General features: G+C 43.8%; 1 protein-coding gene and 1 long non-coding RNA gene across 2 annotated transcripts in view; one reads left to right on the top strand and one right to left on the bottom strand.

Moving 5' to 3' along the window:
- Window positions 1-15,046, top strand: part of JAG1 (jagged canonical Notch ligand 1) — a 34,166-nt gene extending 19,120 nt beyond the window's left edge. Inside the window, exons 5-25 of the mRNA XM_027653840.1 lie at window positions 2,621-2,751; window positions 3,026-3,145; window positions 3,458-3,571; window positions 4,126-4,239; window positions 4,990-5,103; window positions 5,496-5,542; window positions 6,038-6,211; window positions 6,696-6,846; window positions 7,336-7,500; window positions 8,015-8,128; window positions 8,765-8,878; window positions 8,977-9,090; window positions 9,215-9,331; window positions 9,844-9,871; window positions 9,976-10,061; window positions 10,860-10,973; window positions 11,246-11,355; window positions 11,437-11,673; window positions 12,004-12,135; window positions 12,584-12,734; window positions 13,052-15,046. Of these exons, the coding sequence (XP_027509641.1) occupies window positions 2,621-2,751; window positions 3,026-3,145; window positions 3,458-3,571; window positions 4,126-4,239; window positions 4,990-5,103; window positions 5,496-5,542; window positions 6,038-6,211; window positions 6,696-6,846; window positions 7,336-7,500; window positions 8,015-8,128; window positions 8,765-8,878; window positions 8,977-9,090; window positions 9,215-9,331; window positions 9,844-9,871; window positions 9,976-10,061; window positions 10,860-10,973; window positions 11,246-11,355; window positions 11,437-11,673; window positions 12,004-12,135; window positions 12,584-12,734; window positions 13,052-13,509 (2,905 nt within the window). The 3' untranslated portion in view covers window positions 13,510-15,046. The remainder of the gene's footprint in view (window positions 1-2,620; window positions 2,752-3,025; window positions 3,146-3,457; window positions 3,572-4,125; window positions 4,240-4,989; window positions 5,104-5,495; window positions 5,543-6,037; window positions 6,212-6,695; window positions 6,847-7,335; window positions 7,501-8,014; window positions 8,129-8,764; window positions 8,879-8,976; window positions 9,091-9,214; window positions 9,332-9,843; window positions 9,872-9,975; window positions 10,062-10,859; window positions 10,974-11,245; window positions 11,356-11,436; window positions 11,674-12,003; window positions 12,136-12,583; window positions 12,735-13,051) is intronic.
- Window positions 13,092-21,173, bottom strand: LOC113952120. Its single transcript, XR_003529403.1, has 3 exons — window positions 20,712-21,173; window positions 15,875-15,971; window positions 13,092-13,206 (listed from the first exon to the last, which is right to left on the bottom strand). It is a non-coding gene; the product is annotated as an uncharacterized LOC113952120 (long non-coding RNA).
- Between the last annotated feature and the right edge of the window lie 225 nt (window positions 21,174-21,398).

The following is a 21,398-nucleotide window of genomic DNA, read 5'->3' as shown; positions in this document are numbered from 1 at the left end:
CACAAGAGCCGTGGCAAAGTGAAAGTCGAGCTGCAGGATGGACTGCTGTCGGTCCTTCAGTGATTTTTAACCTTTAGCAGCACTGATAGGAGCTGGTTTACCCCCAGACCACCAAAACTAAATCTTTTTTTAATTAAAAAAAAAAAAAAGAAAAAGCCTAGCAAGTAGTAGGAAGTATTGGGGGGGGGGGGCAGATGGCGAGAGGAGCGAGTCAGTCAGGGCTACCAGTGATTTGTGCTTCTGTCATCAGAATAAACATGCCTTGTAGGGGTTGCTGTCTCCTAGTCAGAACAACAGGCTTTGTTTCCAGATTTTTTTTTTCCTTTCCTTTCTCTTTCTAAGTCTCTTGCCTCCCACTCACTGCCCAGACATGCACTAGTGCTCTTATTTACTTAAGGTGCAACTTTCCCACACTTGATTTGCATAGTCTTGAAACAATGCTGTCCTTCTGGTGCTTTCAGATAACTTCTGCTTGCCAAGTCAGACCACTATCTTTAAAGTGAACACAGAAACAAGATTTTATTCTCTTTTAAGTTTTGATGAGTCATATAGCCTGTATGTTACAAATGCAACAGGGTTTAAAAATAACATCCCAGCAGAAACTGCTCTGCATTCTGGTACAACAGACAACTCCAAACGTTCCTAAAATATCCTTTTCCCTCTTGGTGAGAGTCACTTTCTTCAATGCAGGCCAGCCAACAAAACCATTTTTACTCATGAATCACTATACAAGGAAAGTTAACTTTAAATTTCTCATGAGAAACTGCTGCATACATATTATTAAACAAGAATTATTACTGTGAATCTTTTTCTGGAATTGCTATCTAATTTCTTGTTTTCTAAATGCCCATAGCCTTATCCAGTTTTGTTTATGTTTTGAAGCTGATGTTTGAATAAAGTAATATCTTTGGCTGTAAAGCTCACAGAATTTTTTCTTGTGTGGTGTGGTTTTTGGTTTTTTTTTTAATAATTATTTCATTTCTCTTTACACTTGTTTTAAAGAAAAAAAAAACCCACCACCACTTTGATTTGACAGAAAGGAATAAAATTCTCAATGTGGATACCTGTTTTTGCAGGTGAGGTCCCTTAGTTTGGCTTGTGTGCAAGCTCACAGGCAAGTTGCTTTGAATGCAATACAAATTAAAAGGGTACGTTCCTCAATTTTGATCTCTGTGCACTCTTATTATATTCCCTCTACAGAAGGATTTTTCCAAGAGCCACTTGAGAGACGTTGTTTTGCCTTATCTGGTTTTCTTTCATGTTCTTTGCTCACAAAGACACATAAGTTGGACTGGCTTTTTTTGTTAACACACAAACTAGTAAGAATTTCCCATTGGCTTTGAATAGGCTGCTACTGAAATAGCTATTAAAGAAAAAAGTTAATTAGGATGCAGTTTGTCACCTGAGATTTTTAGAAGGGAAGTTGGGCTTTACCGCTGGCTGTGTGTGATTACCCACTGGATAGATCCTTCTGCCTTTTTCCCATGAGAAGAAATTGCCTGCAGAAGAATGGTGGGGGGTTTTACAAATAGAAAGCTTAGCTGACTTCTGTAGGGCTGAGGTTTGTTTTCATAATTTAGTGACAGCTTAGTGCATAATTGCTGCTGATCAATTACTCTCAAGACCTGTTAATGAACTACAGTACCTCAACAAACCCTTGCTTTTCATTTCCAACTTGTTTTGCTTGTTTCTAACTATAGATCCACTTTAATTTGAAGAATCCTTGGTCTGTCTTGCTAGCGAGAACTAAATGCCAAAATGAGCTTTCCCTTCAGGGGGCTTTACTTTAAAAGCACATCTTCCTTTTAAGCAGAGAATTCAGGTACCTAATTGATAGTGGCAATAAATAAAAACAAATTCTTCAGACGCTGAAGTTTCCCAGAATTGGATGTTTTAGTTATTCCCTGAAAAGAGGTTATTAGCATCAATCAAACTCTGAAGCACACCAGCAGCTGATCTTTGCACACGTGTAGAATCCTGACGTGTGCTGTTTTCTTTCATCCCTGACTGTGGCCCAGTCCATACTGGCTGTGTGTGTCTCCTCGTTGGGAATAAGACTGGCTCCTGATGGAATAGGGAACTCCTCATGCTTTGCTACTGCCTTGCCAAGGGCTCAGAGTTGGTGGTTATGGTTTTGTTTGTCTTCCTGTGACCCCAGCATGGCTGAAACTCCTGGAACCTTGTATTCATGAGGATCTCTGGATAACTGTTGTTCCCACTGACTCTTTCTCCCCCCCCTCAATTTATAAAGCACCCTGTCAAAGCCCAGAGATTGATTTGTAGTGCACACCCACCCTCTCTGCCACATTTATATGAGGCTCCAAAAGAGTATTATTGTGCTGAATGGCCTCATGCTGGTTCTCTCAGAACAGTTATTCTTTTGTCAGGAGGCCTACTACAGAGACCTTGGCAAAACTACCAAAATGTTTGTTTACAAGAAACCATCAAACAATCCTTGAATAGCTTCTCCCCTCCCCTCATCCTGCCCTTCTCCCCCACTTCCCCAGCCTTTTTCCAAGCTTTGGAGTTCCACACTTGTATCTACACAGAGCAGTTCTGACTGGCTTTTGGTTTGTTTCCCTGTTCTGATTTTTTTTCCCCCCCCCCTCTTTAACCGAAGGTGTCAGTATGGATGGCAAGGCCAGTACTGTGATAAGTGCATTCCACACCCGGGATGTGTCCATGGCACTTGCATTGAACCATGGCAATGCCTCTGTGAAACCAACTGGGGTGGTCAGCTCTGTGACAAAGGTATGCTAATCCCACGGGGAGCCCATGGAACACTTGAATGTTAACACTGGGAGCCTTTGCATGTGAGGCTCGGAGTGCTGGGAGTGTGTTGTCCTTCAGCTGCTTGGCGTTGTCTCCACTGCTGTTCTGGCGTGTCCTTAACTTCTCCCTGCCCTGTCCTACTCTTGTGTGTGGATGCATTCTGTAAAGGCTCTGGAATAACAAATAAAGCACACACGTGGGGGTGTTTCTGTTGCTTTCCAACCGAGGCTCTAAAGCTCCTCCCCTCCTGCAGATCTGAACTACTGTGGAACCCACCCGCCCTGTCTGAACGGTGGCACCTGCAGCAACACCGGCCCTGACAAATACCAATGTTCCTGCCCTGAGGGCTACTCGGGACAGAACTGTGAAATTGGTGAGTGTTTGCTGCCACTGAGCTGCCACTGACAGTTAATTCTTACTTGGGTTTGGATACAGTCAATGAGATGGAAGAAAACTCCATTTCTAGTGTACCCAGTCAGGACTGGGTACAAAGATCCAGCCTTGCATGCTCACGCTTCCTCGTGAGCTTTTGGTGTCTGTGAACATCAGCCTCCTGGTTCTTGCAGGAGTGCAGTGCAGCAATGTGACGATGATGTGTCCAGGGCAGAAGCACGGGGTGGGCGTAGGGGGTGGCTCCTGGTGGCATTGCTGTGTTCCCTCCCTGATGTGCCTGTGTCCGGTGCAGCGGAGCACGCCTGCCTCTCCGATCCCTGTCACAATGGAGGAAGCTGCCTGGAGACATCCACGGGATTTGAGTGTGTGTGTGCACCTGGCTGGGCTGGACCAACTTGCACTGATAGTGAGTTCTTTCAAATTTGTTTGAAAAAAGATGCTAGTTTGTTGGTTTAGATCACTCTTTGTGATTGCTGATAAACTTATAGGGCAGCCTATTTAACCTTTCCCAGCTTGAGCATTGGTTCCTGGCAGCCCTTTATTCCCCTGAGCGCTCTCTTCCCCTTTGCTGGTGCTGAGGTTTTTGTTTGTTAACTGCCAGGGGAAAGAATGGCCAAAGGCTTCTCAAAAGAAGCAGAATGCTGAATTTTTGTAGCATTCTGGCAATTGTTTAAAATGCTATTTAGAGGGAGTTGCTGGATCAAAATATGACTTCCACTTTCAAAAAGTCCTAGGGGTAAACTCTTTCCCCTGTGCTTTGAACCCCCATTCACACTACTCTTATTTTTAAAGGAGGCTTTTGCTGAAATCAGACATGACCTAGAATTCCAAGTAGAAGTCCTGTTGTCCTTCTGATCCTCGGGGAAAACCCAAGTAGCAGCAACCATTTATCAAATGTGTCAGTTAGTGCCATTGCCTGTTGGGCAGTGGAGCTAAGCCTCTCCTTACTCTGCATTACAGATATTGATGATTGCTCTCCAAATCCCTGTGGTCATGGAGGAACATGCCAAGATCTAGTTGATGGATTTAAGTGTATTTGCCCACCTCAGTGGACTGGCAAAACGTGCCAGCTAGGTGAGAACTGCTTTTCCCTTCATCCAATGCTTTTCTGGAGTGGGGAGAGAGAAATGCAAAAGTTACCGTGGTACAGCCAGGCCAGGGCAGTTGTGCCCTTTGCATTAGGGATGTTTGTGTTTCCATGGTCTGGGACAGTCTCCAGGCATGGCTTCCATCACTTTGTTGCTGCTGTGTGCTGGCAGTCAAAGGAAATGGTTAACTAAGAGACATCCTTCAAACCAGAGCTGCCCTGGAGTGGGAAGGGTGCATGATGTGCCTCCCAGCGCTGCCCCCACATGTGTTTCTCCCTTTAGCCTGTGAGAAAGTTGCTGTATCTCTCCAGCCATGTCAACTCCTCCAGACCAAGGAGTTCACAGCTGGGTTCCACAATGTGGATGATCTCAGGGAGAATGAGCTGGCTGCATTCCTTACACAACACACTCATCCCACTGACCGGGCTGCAGCATTTCTCCTTCAAAACGCTCAGCTGAGATGTGTGTGTGGGGGGGAGAAGTTGCTCTTAATGAGTGGCTGGGTAATTATCAAATAATTAGCGTAGCCGGTATGTTCTAATTGCAGAGAAACTGAAAGAGTCTTCAGAGGCTGATACACGATTGACTTTTGTTTGTTGCAGTCACACTAATCTGTGCTGTACAAGTTCCTCTTAGCTCTGAAGGAACTGCTGATCGCTGGGAGAGTGGGCTGTGGGCTTTTCCCTTCCCCCTGCCCTACAAACTCTGCATTGGGCTGTTCCCCTTGGTTTTTCAGATGCCAATGAATGTGAGGGCAAACCCTGTGTCAATGCCAACTCCTGCAGGAACCTGATTGGCAGCTACTACTGTGACTGCATTACTGGCTGGTCTGGCCACAACTGTGATATCAGTAAGTGTCCATATCCTTGGGTTTATTAAAGGCCAGTTCTGTGGGGATATGTATGTTCTAAGCTCAGATTTAAACATCAGGCAGAGCCCCAGCAACTGATGTTTTTAGAAAGGGAGTAGTTGGTGCAGAATGAAAATACACAATTTTATCAAAGTCATTAGCCTGTACCATAGCTATATTCTGATAAAGTGACTGAAACAATGATGTGAAGTTTCACTGCCTCTCGTAGCAAAATCACGAAAGGTTTCCCACCCATTATAATAACCTTATCTCAAGGAAGGCATGCAGGAAACTTGACAAAAGGTTTATCTAGCTGCAGTTTTAGAGAGACCTGAACTCTCTATCTAGTGTAAATATATTTTTGCCTTCTAACCATGCTAATTTTATTACAGATATTAACGACTGTCGTGGACAATGTCAGAATGGAGGATCCTGTCGGGTAAGCCATTCTTGGTTTACTTTGGTTTCCCAAAGACTTGCGACAGTAACCAAAACATTTGAGTCTAAGCACAAATAGTTTGGAAAATAGCAATTAGGGGGTATAAATTGTCCTTTCTTTAAGTTGGGGGGAAGGCCTATGTCATGCAATAGCGTGTCAAGATATGTCTGTACAACAGTAAAGGCAAAAAATATAACTGCAAGAAATGACTCATTTTCACTGCCAGTGTCACCAGTGAATGGGCTGGTTGTGCAAACTACCTTCTGTAAATGTAGGCACTCCACTGCAAAATGTGGATTAATGTGTCTTGCCTGGAAATTAAGAACATAATCCAGGACTGAGTCTGTGTGTGTTCGTTTTCCCCCCCCCTTAAATATTTTTGCCTTTTTGGACATAGTAAGATAATTTTTTTTTTTACTTTTTCTTTTTCCTTAATAAGACTACCTCAAGAGGGAGGAAAAACCTTTAACTCTAAACTTTTCTGTTCTTTCCCAGGACTTGGTTAATGGTTATCGGTGTATCTGTTCACCTGGCTATGCAGGAGATCACTGTGAGAAAGACATCAATGAATGTGCCAGTAACCCTTGCATGAATGGGGGTCATTGCCAGGATGAAATCAATGGATTCCAATGTCTGTGTCCCGCTGGTTTCTCAGGAAACCTCTGTCAGGTAAGAAGCCTGGGTGAAAGGCAGGCCCTCAGCCAGTGCCGTTTGTACCGGCGCTCCGGATCTGTGCACGGAATGCCTGGAGTCCAGTGAACCATAGGATAAAGTTGTACTTGATATCGCTGTCAGTCTGCCAAGAAACTGCTTGATTAATATATATTGAGGGGGGGGGAAGAAACCAACAAAACCCCTGTCGGGCTGCAGAGGATTCTTTTTGTTAAACGGGGTTTGCCTGTCCGGCTTTGCGCTCTATTAATTTTGGCTGTTCGATACCAAGAGTCTGTCTGCCCGAACAGCCGCGAGTCGAACTAAACTCCGTGTTATGAATGACTCTTTGAGAGAGCAGATAAAAAGGTCAGATTCCACAATGTCGGCCTGTCATGGTGAGGGAAAAGCTATGATAAACCTTCTGTTTCACTCAGCCTTCCCTCACTCCTTTTTCCCCTCCCCTTTCTATTCCCCTTCCCTCTGCCTGCACTACTTGCAGCTGGACATAGATTACTGCGAGCCCAATCCTTGCCAGAACGGCGCCCAGTGCTTCAATCTTGCCATGGACTATTTCTGTAACTGCCCTGAGGACTATGAAGGGAAGAACTGCTCCCACCTGAAGGATCACTGCCGCACAACTCCCTGTGAAGGTTTGTGTTGCCTCGCGGGTGAATGGGAATGTCTGGCAACAGTTCCTGCCCCTCCCCTGGCTGGAGCCCTAATGCAGCTCCAGCAACGGAGTCACTGGAGTAGCTCTTGCATAAAGAGGCTGAATTTTGCTCTCTGCCTTAGGCCTATGAGCAGATGAGTAATATTTGTAAATATCAGCTATTGAAAGACAGCCTTATGTCCACGTGGACAGAAAACACAGGTAGCAAACAGCCTATTCCAGGCCATGGACGTGGTCCAGCAACCGTCAGATAAAATGTGATTATTTTATGCACAGTTGGCACAGTCCTTTTATTTTAAAGCAGCAAACATATTTGGCAGTGTTAGGTTTGTGGTTGGACTCGAGGGTCTTAAAGATCTTTTCCAACACATGTCTTCTAAACATCCGTCACTGGGAATTAAAATGTTGCCCTTAGCTTAAGGAATCGGGTCAGATGGGCAGTCCTCATGCAGGTTCTGCTTTTTCACAGTGATCGACAGCTGCACCGTGGCAGTGGCTTCCAACAGCACACCCGAGGGGGTTCGCTACATTTCTTCCAACGTCTGTGGTCCTCACGGGAAGTGCAAGAGCCAAGCGGGTGGGAAATTCACCTGTGAATGCAACAAAGGATTCACCGGCACCTACTGCCATGAGAGTAAGAGCTGAAAGGAGGATATACACTCTTTTTTTTTTTTTTTGAAGAAAGATTCCATCCTTCCCTCCCAGACTGCTTTAAGGGTTCTTTATTGTAACGCAGTGAACCTTGGAACTGCTTTAAGTTTTCATATCCCGCCTCGGGTGAGGCAGAGTGGAATTTGCTGGGCCTTGGGGAAAGTTCACAGTAATGAACCCTCTGGCCAGGAATTGTATGTTTTTAAAAATCTTATGTATACCAGGTCTGAGGGAGTTAATAGTGGGGTTTAACGTGGATCTGAAGGACTCCTAATTTATTTTTTTGTTGTTTTTAATAGTAATTGTTGAGTGATGGGTTCATCACTTCATCCAGTTTTTCACCCATTTCTCATTTTGATTATAACCCTTCCCCTCAAAAAGGTCTTAGGAATGGAAGTAGCACCAAACAGTCTGCAATAGGATGATGACTTCCAGTAGCTGTACTCCTAGTTTGAGTTTTTTTCCTCTTTTTTTTTTTCTTCTCCCAACTGTTGCAGATATCAATGACTGTGAGAGCAACCCCTGTAAAAATGGTGGCACTTGCATCGATGGCATCAACTCCTACAAATGCATTTGCAGTGATGGATGGGAAGGAACATATTGTGAAACGAGTAAGTTATCCATTCTTCAGCACACAGAAAGATCTCTTGGGAAAACATTGGGGAGGTATGGCGGGTGCTGTCCTGGAGACAAACATGACCAGTGCCAATAAACTGCTTCAAAGGCCATTGGGGACCAAGTGTCCTCTACTTTCCACCAAGTCAAAGATTTTGTATCGGAACTAAACCCAAGTTAAAAATCTGGACTGGGAGTAGAACCTGGCCCTCCCATGGTTCAGTTTCCTGCTCTATCCTTTGGATAACGTTCAGGAAGAAACCCTTTGCATTAGTAGCTGCCACTTTAGGAATGGCCTGTATATCACACCTGTATTTTGTCGATCTCTGGAGCAGAGGACGAACAAGCACTCTGCTCCCATCCCCTCCCTAACAGGGGAGTTTATGTAATAGGCCTTTTCACTGCTTGTTTACTGAAACAAGATTACAAACAAAATGAAAACAAACAGCAGGAATGTGTTGAAACATTCTTCATCTCTGTGACAGGGCTTAAAGCTTTAAAATACTGACTTAAGTGTTTAATCCAGGATTGAAACACAGGCCAAAATTAGGGATAGGTTATGCTCCTTTCAAGCATTGTTTGTCAATTCTGTAAACACCCCTGAGCCGGCTTTCTCTCTTTAACTTATCCAGATATTAATGACTGCAGTAAAAACCCCTGCCACAATGGAGGAACTTGCCGAGACTTGGTCAACGACTTCTTCTGTGAATGTAAAAATGGGTGGAAAGGAAAAACTTGCCACTCCCGTAAGTTCAGCATTTCCAAAACGTAACAGGCGTGCTCTGATTGGCCGCTTGAACTTGCAAAGAGCACCGGTCTTAAGGATGGTTTGGGTTTCTCACAGGCGACAGCCAGTGCGATGAGGCGACGTGCAACAACGGCGGGACGTGTTACGACGAGGGGGACACTTTCAAGTGCATGTGTCCTGCAGGATGGGAAGGAGCCACTTGTAACATAGGTAAATACCCTGCATAATCGCCAGGAAGCAGATGCAGCAGTGGATCTGTGACCTCAGTTTTTCCTCTTGGCTCACATTCGAGGGCTTTCTAACAACTTAGCGGCGAATGTTGTTTGTGTTCCAGCGAGGAACAGCAGCTGCCTGCCAAACCCCTGCCACAACGGTGGTACCTGTGTGGTCAGTGGGGACTCTTTCACTTGTGTCTGCAAGGAGGGCTGGGAAGGACCCACATGTACCCAGAGTAAGTTGGCTCTGCTTGAACTTTTCCAGAGTGTTGCCTGATGAGAACATGAGCTCATCCTGTCGCCCTTGGAGTCAAGATTGAAACCAGAAGGGAAAGCTTGTTTGATGTAGGCTTTAGCATCACCTGAATCTTTGTTTTTAATGACTTTGTGTGATAGAGCCTTGACCTGGGCATGAGAAAGTTGCAAATCAGCTAAGTGGAGACAGATGTTGTCTTGTTTTCTCCTGCATTCTTTTTCTACGAGCAGCTCTGTCTGCTTCCACTTTTTCTTTCCCCCCCATTAGATTCTTTACAAGGATCTCTTCCTGTGTACATGTGTTCCATAATGTAGTTAACAAATTTTGTGGTAGAAGCCTGGAATCAATTTAGTAGAGAATTTCAGCATATTTTTGTAAAAGTTGAGCTAAGTATAACTTGGGCATTAGGGGAAGTTTGATCATTCTGTACTGCCAGTAGAGCTGTATTAGCCAAAGCCTGCATGTTTAATGCTGCCTGTCTTTGCTTTGCAGACACAAACGACTGCAGTCCTCATCCTTGGTAAGTTTGCTGTGTTTATCCTTGGCTTTTTTGTTGTTGTTGTTTTAGAATTCTGGATTCTTTGTAGCAGTGTCTTTAACCTCTGCAATGACTTTTCTCTACAGTTACAACAGTGGCACTTGTGTGGATGGAGAGAACTGGTACCGCTGTGAGTGTGCTCCAGGCTTCGCAGGGCCCGACTGCAGGATCAGTAAGTGTTCCAATGGTGCTCCACCTCGATTTTTGTCTCACTTGAATCTTGTTGCAAGACAATCATCTTAATTAGGTTAAGTGGTAGATCAGATGAGTGATAGGCGTCCTGCAGATGTCCCGTGTCTTCTCTATCCGTAGCAAATTTGGGGAGGGCAGGAATCACACTGAAAATGAAAGAAATTTGAAGTCACTCAACTGGAGCTGAAACTTCTTGGTTCAGATGAGCAGTCAAAATGCCTTCAGGATAGTTTTCCCAGTTCATATGCGTTTGTGTGACCCAGGCTTCTGCTTGAGATGAAAGTGTGCCAGCCAAAAACCTTGTCAATTAATAATCCACCTCCAAGCCCTGAGGTGATGTATGTGCTTCCCTGTAATTTAATAATAATTACAGGTAGGAGGACACTAACACTTTTTTAATAACAGCCATGGAAATGGAAGTCTCACAGCAGCAATACAACTGGGAAGGGGTTTAACATTGTCATCAGTTGAAGAACCTAGTGGGGGACAAAACTGGAGAACATCAGAGGAGAGGAAGTGTGCCCGTGTGAGAAGGAATGTGTCCTTGCCCTTGGAAAGCTCAAGTAGCCACAGGGGTCAGGTTTTGATGTTTGCTAGTGCCACACAGCAGAAATGTCAAAGGACTTGTTTTGAGGTTATACCGGTGCTGCCAGCAGGAATCCATCTCCCAGCAGACGCTAGAAAATGAAGATAAAAGCTCCAGTAGGCAAATATATCCTATGTTTGCTTTTTTTCTACCCAAACAAAAGGATGCTATTTCCTCTCCTTCCCATCACAGATATCAACGAGTGCCAGTCCTCGCCCTGCGCCTTTGGAGCTACGTGTGTGGATGAAATTAATGGGTACCGTTGCATTTGCCCCCCGGGTCGCAGTGGTCCAGGATGCCAAGAAGGTATTCCAGATGCCAGAGCTGGTCCTAATGTTTGTAGCAAGATCTGTGTAATTGCATCTTGATGGTTTTGTGGTTCTATGGGGTTGTTTTTTGGGGGCTGTTACCTGTTGTTGTTTAAAGCGAATACCTTTATTGAAGAAGCAAACTTAGTGATAAGCTTAGGTGAACTTAGGAAAGGGTTTGGTAGGGTTGGTGTTTGTTTGGATTTTGGTTTTTGGGGGTTTTTTTCACTTTTTCCCTGTTTTAAGCTTCTAATTCTGTTCACTCTTCAGTTACAGGAAGGCCTTGCATTACCAGCGTTCGAGTAATGCCAGATGGGGCGAAGTGGGACGACGACTGCAATACCTGCCAGTGTCTGAATGGGAAAGTCACCTGTTCGAAGGTACAGCTGGGCTGTGCTTTGGGTTAAACTGTTTTCTGTCCTCTAACCAGTGGGTTCTTACCAGCCTTTCTTCTCTCCTAGGTGTGGTGTGGCCCTCGGCCCTGCGTCCTGCACGGCAAAGGTCACAGCGAGTGCCCCGCCGGCCACGCCTGTGTCCCCGTGCGGGACGACCACTGCTTCACCCACCCGTGTGCCGCGGTGGGCGAGTGCTGGCCCTCCAACCAGCAGCCTGTGAGGACCAAATGCAACTCAGATTCTTACTACCAGGACAACTGTGCCAACATCACCTTCACCTTCAACAAAGAAATGATGTCACCGGTGAGTAGCAGCAGCTCGCTGTGCTGCGGCACGTGTGGATTTGCTTCCTGGAGCTTGGAATGACTTTTGTCATAGGGAAAAGCACAGTAAAAGCTGGCACTGTCTTTTTATCAAAGTAAACAGAAAGCAGAGAAGGATTAATACAGCCTTCCACCATAAATGCTTTTGTGTCTAGGGAAGAACAAAAGCTGGTTTTGAGGGAATTCCACATCCTTTTCCCTTGAGAACTCTTACTTCAGGGCAGGAAAAAAAACCCCAAACAAATCTTATATCTGTGTGTTTGTGTGCATATATATTTAAAAAACCCAACACCTTTTTTTCGTCCTCCAGGGCCTTACCACAGAGCATGTTTGCAGTGAATTGAGGAATCTGAATATTCTGAAGAATGTTTCTGTTGAATATTCCATCTATATTACCTGTGAGCCTTCCCACTTGGCAAATAATGAAATCCATGTTGCTATTGTAAGTATTCCTGGAATATTTTTGAATGTCTCAGTAGTTAATTGTCTGGATATGTGTGCAACATGTGGATTTCATAAAAATCTTAATTCCTGGCTTTGTCAGCACTTCTTGTGGTTTAGTTTCCATCCTGATTCCCTCTAAGAACAGGGAAGGAATCCTGGTTACATGTGCATACCTGAGAGCTGCCATCTGGGGGCAACTGTAATAGGGGGAGTAAAACATTTCTGTGCTCCATTCTTGCTTTCTGGGGGGGGATTTTTGGTCTCTGTAGGGATGGGGACAAAAAATATGCAATATTAGTTTCTGCCCATAGCCAGCCTTTTTGGTTGGATTTTCTTATGTGTTAAAAGCACGAAGAGCCTTAAGTGACTGTGGAAGTTTATAAACAGCAGATTCCCCCGTGCATCTGCTGTGGCATTTGGTGTTAATTGTGTGCCTTGTCCTGCAGTCTGCAGAAGATATCGGGGAAGATGAAAACCCCATCAAGGACATCACAGATAAGATCATCGACCTGGTCAGTAAGCGCGACGGGAACAACACCCTCATCGCGGCGGTGGCTGAAGTCAGGGTGCAGCGGCGGCCGGTGAAGAGCAAAACAGGTGAGCTGGTCCTTGTCCCCAGACTCCTGTACCCTTGCCCTGACTAGAACAGCACTCTGGAATCTCTGCTCCTTGGCCCTGTTCACTGGGAACAATGGGGCGGCTTTGCACCAGGATCTTTTTACTTAGGAAAACCACAAAGGTTTTGAAAACGCTCTAAAGCAGTGGCCTAACCTGGTAAAGCGGCTGCCGCTCTCCTCGTGGAGAAATAAGTGAAAAAACAAGGCTTAAGAACTGAGATTGGTTTTCTTTGTAGAAAGCCTGGAGTTGGCCCCCTTGGTTCACAGCAGGACTGACTGCTCTCCTGTCTCTTCCAGATTTCCTGGTGCCGTTGCTGAGCTCGGTCCTGACAGTAGCCTGGATCTGTTGCCTGGTCACTGTGTTTTACTGGTGCATCCGGAAGCGCCGAAAGCAGAGCAGCCACACTCACACGGCCTCTGACGACAACACCACCAACAATGTGAGGGAGCAGCTGAACCAGATCAAAAACCCCATTGAGAAACACGGAGCAAACACTGTCCCCATTAAAGACTACGAAAACAAAAACTCCAAAATCGCCAAAATAAGGACACACAACTCCGAGGTGGAGGAGGACGACATGGACAAGCACCAGCAGAAGGCCCGATTTGCCAAGCAGCCAGCCTACACTTTGGTAGACAGAGATGAAAAGCCCCCCAACAGCACCCCTACAAAACACCCAAACTGGACAAATAAACAGGACAACAGAGACTTGGAAAGTGCACAAAGCCTAAATCGGATGGAGTACATCGTATAGCAGACGGTGGGGTGCTGCCATGCAGGGCCTTTAAGTATCATTATAAAGGCACTCAAGAGCTTGTAGTTCTTAAACTGTTGTGTAATATTTGAGTCTAAGGCTATTATTTACTTAGAATCCCTGTGTTAATTTAAGTTTGGACAAGCTGGCTTACACTGGCAATGATAGTTGCTGTGGTTGGCTGGAATACCAAGTGCTGCATTTCACATCTATGCAAAACTAGTCAAAAGTGCCCTCCTGTAAATTCAGCTGCAGCTGATCCATCATGGAAACGTTCCATAAGGTATTACATAGCCTTATTACTCTTCCTTAGTGTTCATTTTTTTTTTTCTTTTTCTGCCAGATGTTCCGATTTTTACAGTTTCTTTAGAATAATACATTTTATTTATATTTATTGAATTTGAGTTTTTTGTATATTGGTTTTATGGTGACGTACAACTAGTTCTGTATTTGAAAGTGCCTTTGCAGCTCGGAACCACAGCAACTATCAAAAATAAGTTTATTATTTATTTTTTTATTGTATTTTTGTTGGGGGTGGGTGGGGGGAACTTGTCAGCAGTTGCTGGTAAATGAAGAATTTAAAGAGGAAAATGTGTCAAAAATAGAAGTTTGTATAGATATGTAAATAATTCTTTTTTTATTAATCACTGTGTATATTTGATTTATTAACTTAATAATCAAGAGCCTTAAAATATCATTCCTTTTTATTTATATGTATGTGTTTAGAGTTGAAGGTTTTTGATAGCATTGTAAGCTCGTGGCTTCTTTATTTTGAATTTATTTTCTTGTTACATGTTGCCTATATGCCAAAACTAAGGTGTTCTAAAATAGTTTATTTTTAATAGGATGGGCTTTCATGCCTTGATGCTGGTTTTTGTACAATGTCAAACGTTTGAAACACCTTCCATAGTATCACTTTAAGACTCTTTGTAAGTACTGACTGAGGCAGTTTAGAGAATTAGACTAGAAAATTTTTTTTGCTGCTTTAGACTTGAAAACCGAGTGACAGGCAGATAATCTGCTAAGGAGCAGTTTAAGGGAACAAAACTGAGCTATTACTTTTTGTAGATGAAATGTGAGTGGTTGCATGTAATTAAAAATATCAAATTAGCGTGTGAAGTTGGAAACACAGCAATCTTATTTTGTAAATTCTAATTATTTTTTTTCTCACCATGAAATATGTAATACTGAACCACTTGTAGATTTGACTTTTTTTTGTAATCTACTGCATTTAGGGAGTATTCTAATAAGCTAGTTGTTGAATACTTGAACAGTAGAATGTCCAGTAAGATCACTGTGTAGGTTTGCCATAGATTACACTGCCCGCCTTAACAAGTGAGGAAATCAAAGTGCTATTACGATGTTTAAGATCAAAAGGCTTATAAACATAGTCATCTCGGTGGTTAACCATTGAGATCATGAAGATACCTTGTATTGTGATATTAGTGTTATATGAAAATGCATCTTTGATGTGTTGTTCCTGGCAATAAATCTTGAAAAGTAATATTTATTAAATTTTTTGTATGAAAACATAAAAGAGCGTGGAGATTATTGAGCTTGGAGGTGCTCCCAGCCACTCAGTTGTGCAAATCCAGGGGCAGGTGCTGCTGTAGATTTTCCAAGACCTGCCCCTGCCTTTGGTGGAGTCAGTTTTTTGTGAGATGATTACATGTTCCCCTCTGGCTCCCAATGGGATTGAAGGGGTTTGAAAGCAGCGTGTCCCTCGTTCTCACTGTCTCTTGGCCAATGTCCCTCTGTGTATTCCCGAGAGGATGATGGTGTGACTGGAATTGTGCAACGAGTTTACTCTGCTTGGGCCAATGAGCTGCCCCCAGATGTAACCAAATCTAAGTAGCTAGGCAAGATCCAAAGTGCTGACCTGGATGGGAAGGGATCCATAGATCCTGCTGATTTCTGATGGGCAAAAAGTGCTTTGTAAAGCATAAAATAAACTCTTAAAATATTCAACACGATGGCTTTGAATGCTGAACTAATGCTGCCCCTCCCACCCAAAGGGGACGCCTGGGGAGGTGCAGGGGTTGGCTGGCTCATGGTCTGCTCTGATTTTGGCATGTTCTGATGAAGCTGCAAAGTTGTTTTGGGAAGGGGCTAAAAGCTGAGGGAACAATGTGTAACAAATTAATTGAAAAAGAGTTAAACCAACCCACTGCAAGGTTAGGCCTTTGCATCCGTATTTGTCTGTGGTAAATAAATAGATATTTTCTATAAAGGTTGCTGCAATATGAATACAATGAACGCTGACAAAATCTGACGGTGAGAAATACTTTGTTATGTACCTTCTTCACAGCTGTCTAAAAAAAAAATGATAAAATCTAATTAGTGTTACTTTTTATTTTAAACTCACTTCAGAAGGAGGTTTCCACCGTGGCTGTGCTACTTTGGGGGGGGCTGCTCTTACTCTTCCCAATCACATGCCTGGAGCCTTGTCAGTGTAGTGCCTGCTAAATGGGAAGTCAATGAGATTAGCTTCATCTGACCACTTCAATAATTCCCCATCAAACAAATCCCACGAGTATTTATTTCCCTTTGTTCCCTGGCTTCTAAATCCGCAGCAAAGCAAACACGGCGTGTCCAAAAAAAGCCACTTAAAGATGATAGAATCTTCCACCTGCCTCCAAAGTGCAAAGCCAGGCTATTCCCTGAATGCTTTCCCATGCTTTTAATGTTGAATTAACCATCACCCTGATGTCTGCTGTTCGTGTGGGTCTCAAATTCAATGATACAGAAACAACTACCTCCTTCCAAATGGCTGAAACATACCTGAATTGGTAGGAATTTGAATCTGTCTTCCATTAAGCAAAAAAATAATTTAAAAAATAGAGCATTTGCAATTCCTTGGAACCTCCATTTGCCAGGCTTCTTCAAAACCTACTGAGGCAAATTCTAATTACAGACTTAATCGTTGCACATAGTGACAAAGCTGTTTAGGTCTCTGAAGACTCAGTGAAAGAAAAACCTGAGTTCCTCAAGCTTCAAAATAAGTCAGAGCCCTGAGCACAGCATTCATTTATTTACTTCCAGCCTTTCCTGTGCTCCAAAGTGCTCTATGGACCAGGCAGAGGGTTTGTTACCGCAGAGCTCCTCCACACACAACTTGCTTTTCCCACAGAGCTCATTTCATTGCTACCTCATGGTGTTAGAAAATTAGAACTGCACGAGTTGTACACAGGGAGGGAAGAAAATTCTGTGCAAATGCCATAATGGTATTTGTTAATTAATCCTCATATCTCAATGGTAGCTCCAAAACTTGCATTGGTGAATGTAAAACAAAACCAATCCTCCAAAGGCCAGATCCACCACCACACTGGGGGCTGGTCTAGGAAGTGGTTTCCGTTGCCATGAAAATAAATAGAAACATGAAGTTTAAGGCTTCCCCGTTAGAATACCAAGGCACATTTATTTTTGTGGAAATCATTCTTTGCCAGTTCATACTTTACTACTCAGGGAAGACACATTCTGTCTAGTCAGGAGAAATTTCCCAGTGCTACTGTGTGTTTGTTCTTTGAACTCTTCTTCATCTAAGGACTGAAAAATACATCTTTCCTGAGCTGCCAGTTAAACACAGGCACTAAAATAAAATAAATTAAATAAAATAAAATTACACCCCTTAGCACTCTCAGCTTTGCTCTACCTACAGCTAATTGGATGTGCCAGATCTGGGTTTGGTTCAGCTCAAGCACGGCCACATCAAAGCTCTGCACCTCCGCATGGAAAGGGCCTGTCTTACGTAGAGGTAACTGGGAAAGGTGCTGATGGTGCATGTTACATCAGCCTGAATGCCAATATATTCCTGTCACCAGGGGAACACCAGCCTTGGGAACGGCTCCCTCTGCACTACTAACAGGAGCCAAGGGCAGCCAAGAGCACTGGGACACCTGAAGCCTCAAATGTGAACTAGTTTGGGCCCCAAACACGAGCCCTGCACCTTCAAGCCATGGCACTGATGAAGCCATTTTCCCTTCCACAGACACAGCACCTGCACACCAAGAGTTCAGGTTATTAACCGGCTCCCTGCCAAGCTAGAAAAGGTACAAGGTTATGCTCTTGTTGGATCCTTCAGGATTCCTGACTCTGTTCCCTATCCCCAGCCCTAAGGCTGAATCCAGCCCTGCCTCCCCGGCTCTCCGGGGCCCAGAGCGCTGCTCCTGCCATCTGCAGAGTCACAAGGCAGAGCCTTCATGTTTTTGGGAGTGCATGCAAAGATGAGAAGTTCTGACAAGGGAAGTACCAAATTCAGCCTTTTCCGCCCCAGAAGATGGAATTGATTGCGTAACCTCCCCCTCTCCTCCAAAAGGAAGCAAGAATATTTAAGTATATTTAAGATCTTTTTGGCTTCCCCTTTTTTCAGTGGCCACCGTGATTATTGTTTGCCAGTGCACACAGAGTTTGTCTGCAAAGGTCAGTGATTGCTCCCAAAAGAGGGGAAAACAGTAAAATAACCATGCAATGATTAATACCAATTTGTGGGGGAGAGGAGGAGGAAAGGGGTGCAGGATGTGAATGGTTCAGCAGCTGCTTCCCCAGCACTGGGGCAGCAGCAGAGCCATGTGGGATCAGACATGGGCATCAGACCAGAGCTCCAACCCAGATCTGCCAGTGAGCACCTTCCCTGTGATGTGCAAATTGTTTCAACCAGTTCCTCTACAGGGTGGAGAAATAAATCTCTATTCCTTTTATTCCAGAGCTGTGAGATCATATTAATATTAAAAAGGGGCATGCCCAGCTCTAGAATGAGAGCTTAAGACACTTTTCTTTAAAGATCTGATGCATAAATAAAAAAGATAATTATGGTGGCAGCAAGTAAAGCAGTTATGGAGCTCTAGAGCACCAATTCCTACTACTGTACTAAAAGGATTTAACTTGGACAGAATGGGAACAAATCACCGAAATCCTCACTCACACAAGGTGCGCTTTCAGCTCCCACAGGAACAGATCCCCAGCTCTGGAATAATTTATGTGGATAGTAAAGAAGGTAGGACAGTTGTGGTTAATTCCCTGGGCAATTTCCAGGTTACAGCTGACATGCCCTGTGACACTACATCATTTCCACAACTCTTTCAGGATTTCTCAGCATAAACCAAACAAAGAGTCCCCATCTAAAAACGTCACCTTATTGCCACTGTGGAAAGGACAAGGCCACACACTATCAGGTTCCATTTTAATTATCTGGGGGAAAAAAGGTGGACAGAAACACTTGAATGCATTGACTCAAGAATTTGCAGTACAAGTTCCTTAACCAGCTGGCTTTACCTTGGAAAACTTCCCTCAGTGCTACCCCAGCCATCAGGATAAGCACATGCTCCTCCCTCCAGGTTCAGCTGCTTTGATATCCCTCTGATGAAAGGCTCCTGTGCTGCTGCTCCCCCAGCCCACATCTTCTCCTTCACACAGGTGAGGGGAAGCCAGTTAGTGCTCATTAGAGAAGAAAAAAAAGCACAAAGCAGAGAAGTGAGGAGTGCCTTTTATTAAAGCTAATTTCTGAGGCCAACCCACACTTCCCACTGCTGGCAAAGAGACTTGGCGTTATTGCCTCTCTTTGCTGCAGCCTGTTTAATACAGAACAAAACCTCTCACTGGTACTGATACAGCCAGGAGATAACTACTCATAACATGCAATCTGGGAAAGTCTATATTTTACATCTTTCTTATTCCCACTGCAAACAGAAAAATATTTCCTCGGTTATTTTTTTCTTTAGAAAGAATCCATTTTCCAGTCAAAAGCCAATGGGATAAAAATGTCAATTAAATCTCAGCCAAGGCAAGGGAGAAGGAACTCCCTGACCAAATAAATGGCTCCTAAACATCTCATTTGGACAAAACCTTCTGCACCAAGGAAAGTTCGGGTTCCTACCTGGCAGGTAACACCAGAATAAACACAAAGCTTAGTGCTCATAATAACTCTTGGGATGCTTTAAACCTTCCTATGGATCAACACTGGGCAAGGGAGATTTTACATCAGCTGCTTCCTCTTTATAAATGATTACGTAGAAGGCTGGTCTAGCTTTTGATGTGTGTTTAAACACAAAAGTTCACTAAACAAATATTTTTAACTCCTTTGATGTAAAGAATAATGGAAACAATCGTCTGCACCCATAGAAAGTGTTTCTCTAGGAAAGGGCTGTTTCACTATCAGCAAAGAGCACAGACCAAATGAACCAGATGATTCATCAAAAATAAAAACCCACCAAAGCTGGCTGGTTTGAGAGAAAAAACTGAACCAAAGATACTGTTTCTGTGCTTCAGTGGCAGTTTCAGAACAGAACAGAGCCTTAAACATTCCTTACTTTTAACAGAAAGGTTTGCTCATGCTGCTCAGAAGCAAACTGGTGATAGAAAGCCACAGCCAAGATTTGGAAACAGCTCAGTTTCCAGCTTCTTTTTTCCCCCCTAAATCTGATTTAGGAAATCAGGTTTGTGGTTTAAGAGCATGTCAGACCACACCTCTGCCAGTCCTCGGGGTGCAGCTGATAAAGAAAAAGTGAAGTCTGAGAAGAGACCCTGGGCTTAAAATAGAGCGATAACAGACATGACAATGACACAGCCTGAGTGTCCCAGCACCACCCTAAGCACCCACCAGGTTTGCAAAAGGGAGGCTGTTACAAAAGTCCTGTTGCACAGACAACAGAAACAACAGTTTTGAGCAGCAACACCACCTAAAATCCAGAAATGACCATTGATTCAAAGCTTTCTCCCTGAATAACTCAATTTCTGAGAGGATCCAAGATATGAACTTTTTAAGTAATGAAGCTCTAAATACACAGCTCCAAAGAGCCTCGAACCCAATGAGCCAGTGAGGGCAAGCAGGAATGATGAAACTTAGCACTGAGAGAGAGTTTGATGTATCCAAACCCCCTGTAATGTATGGCATTCCTTCGTAAGGGTGCGGGCAGGTATCTTATCCAGTTAAGATTACAAATAAATTGTAATTATAAGGTTAAACCACATTTAATAACATTATGGGATGATAAAAACTATATGTGGTTGCCCTCTGGTTTCTGACACTTGAGTTATCTATGCTAAAACCTTAATATAAACTATCAAACTATTTAAATTACTCTTATTTTTCTGATAAATACTTCATTAAATGTCCTTATACTTTTCTCAAGTCCATCAAAAAGATGCTTTTTACTCCCCTCCTGGCCCAGTATCTCCAGCCCATAAAAAAGACAACAGTAACATACCTCAAGCTCTTCTTCCTCCAAACCAGGTTTTTTGGCAGCCTTGGGTTTGCTGTTACTAGGAAAGATCTCTTAGCAGAGCCTGAAGCTGGGTAAGGATTAGCAACCTGACTGCAAAGCACCAAGAAACATCACACAAACGGCTGAAAGAAAAAAGAGAACACATCCTCTAGAGACATGCAGAATCTTTCTCTCTTTACAGCAAGAGCAGACATTATTTCTTGTAGAAGGAAGCTGTACAATCAACAGTGCCTTGCTGTCAACTGCCGAGCTGCCAGCTCTCATCAGGACCAGTGTTACACCACCAGCTCTAATGCTCATGGATGTGAATCATCTTCTTAACCCCAATGAGGATATCCACAGTCCTAAGGAAATGTCAGTGAGATTTTTCTAAATTGCTTCAGATAAAATCACAGAATCGTAGAATATGCTGAGTGGGAAGGGATCCACAAGGATCATCAAAGACAGCCCCAAGAATCCCACTCTGTGCCTGAGAGCATTGTCCAAATGCTTCTTGAACTCAGACAGGGACCCACAACCACTTCTCGGGGGAGCCTGTTCCAGTGCCCAACCACCCTCTGGGGGAAGAACCTTTTCTTAATACCCATCCTAAACCTCCCCTGATAGGGTTTCAGGTCCTGTCCCTGGTCCCCACAGAGCAGAGATCGGTGCCTGTCCCTCCTCTTCCCT

This window comes from Corapipo altera, unplaced genomic scaffold, assembly GCF_003945725.1.
Source record: "Corapipo altera isolate COAL_440 unplaced genomic scaffold, ASM394572v1 70, whole genome shotgun sequence".
NCBI classification, from domain to species: domain Eukaryota; kingdom Metazoa; phylum Chordata; class Aves; order Passeriformes; family Pipridae; genus Corapipo; species Corapipo altera.
Note: the sequence above shows the minus strand (reverse complement) of the source record. Positions and strands in the feature narration are given on the sequence as shown.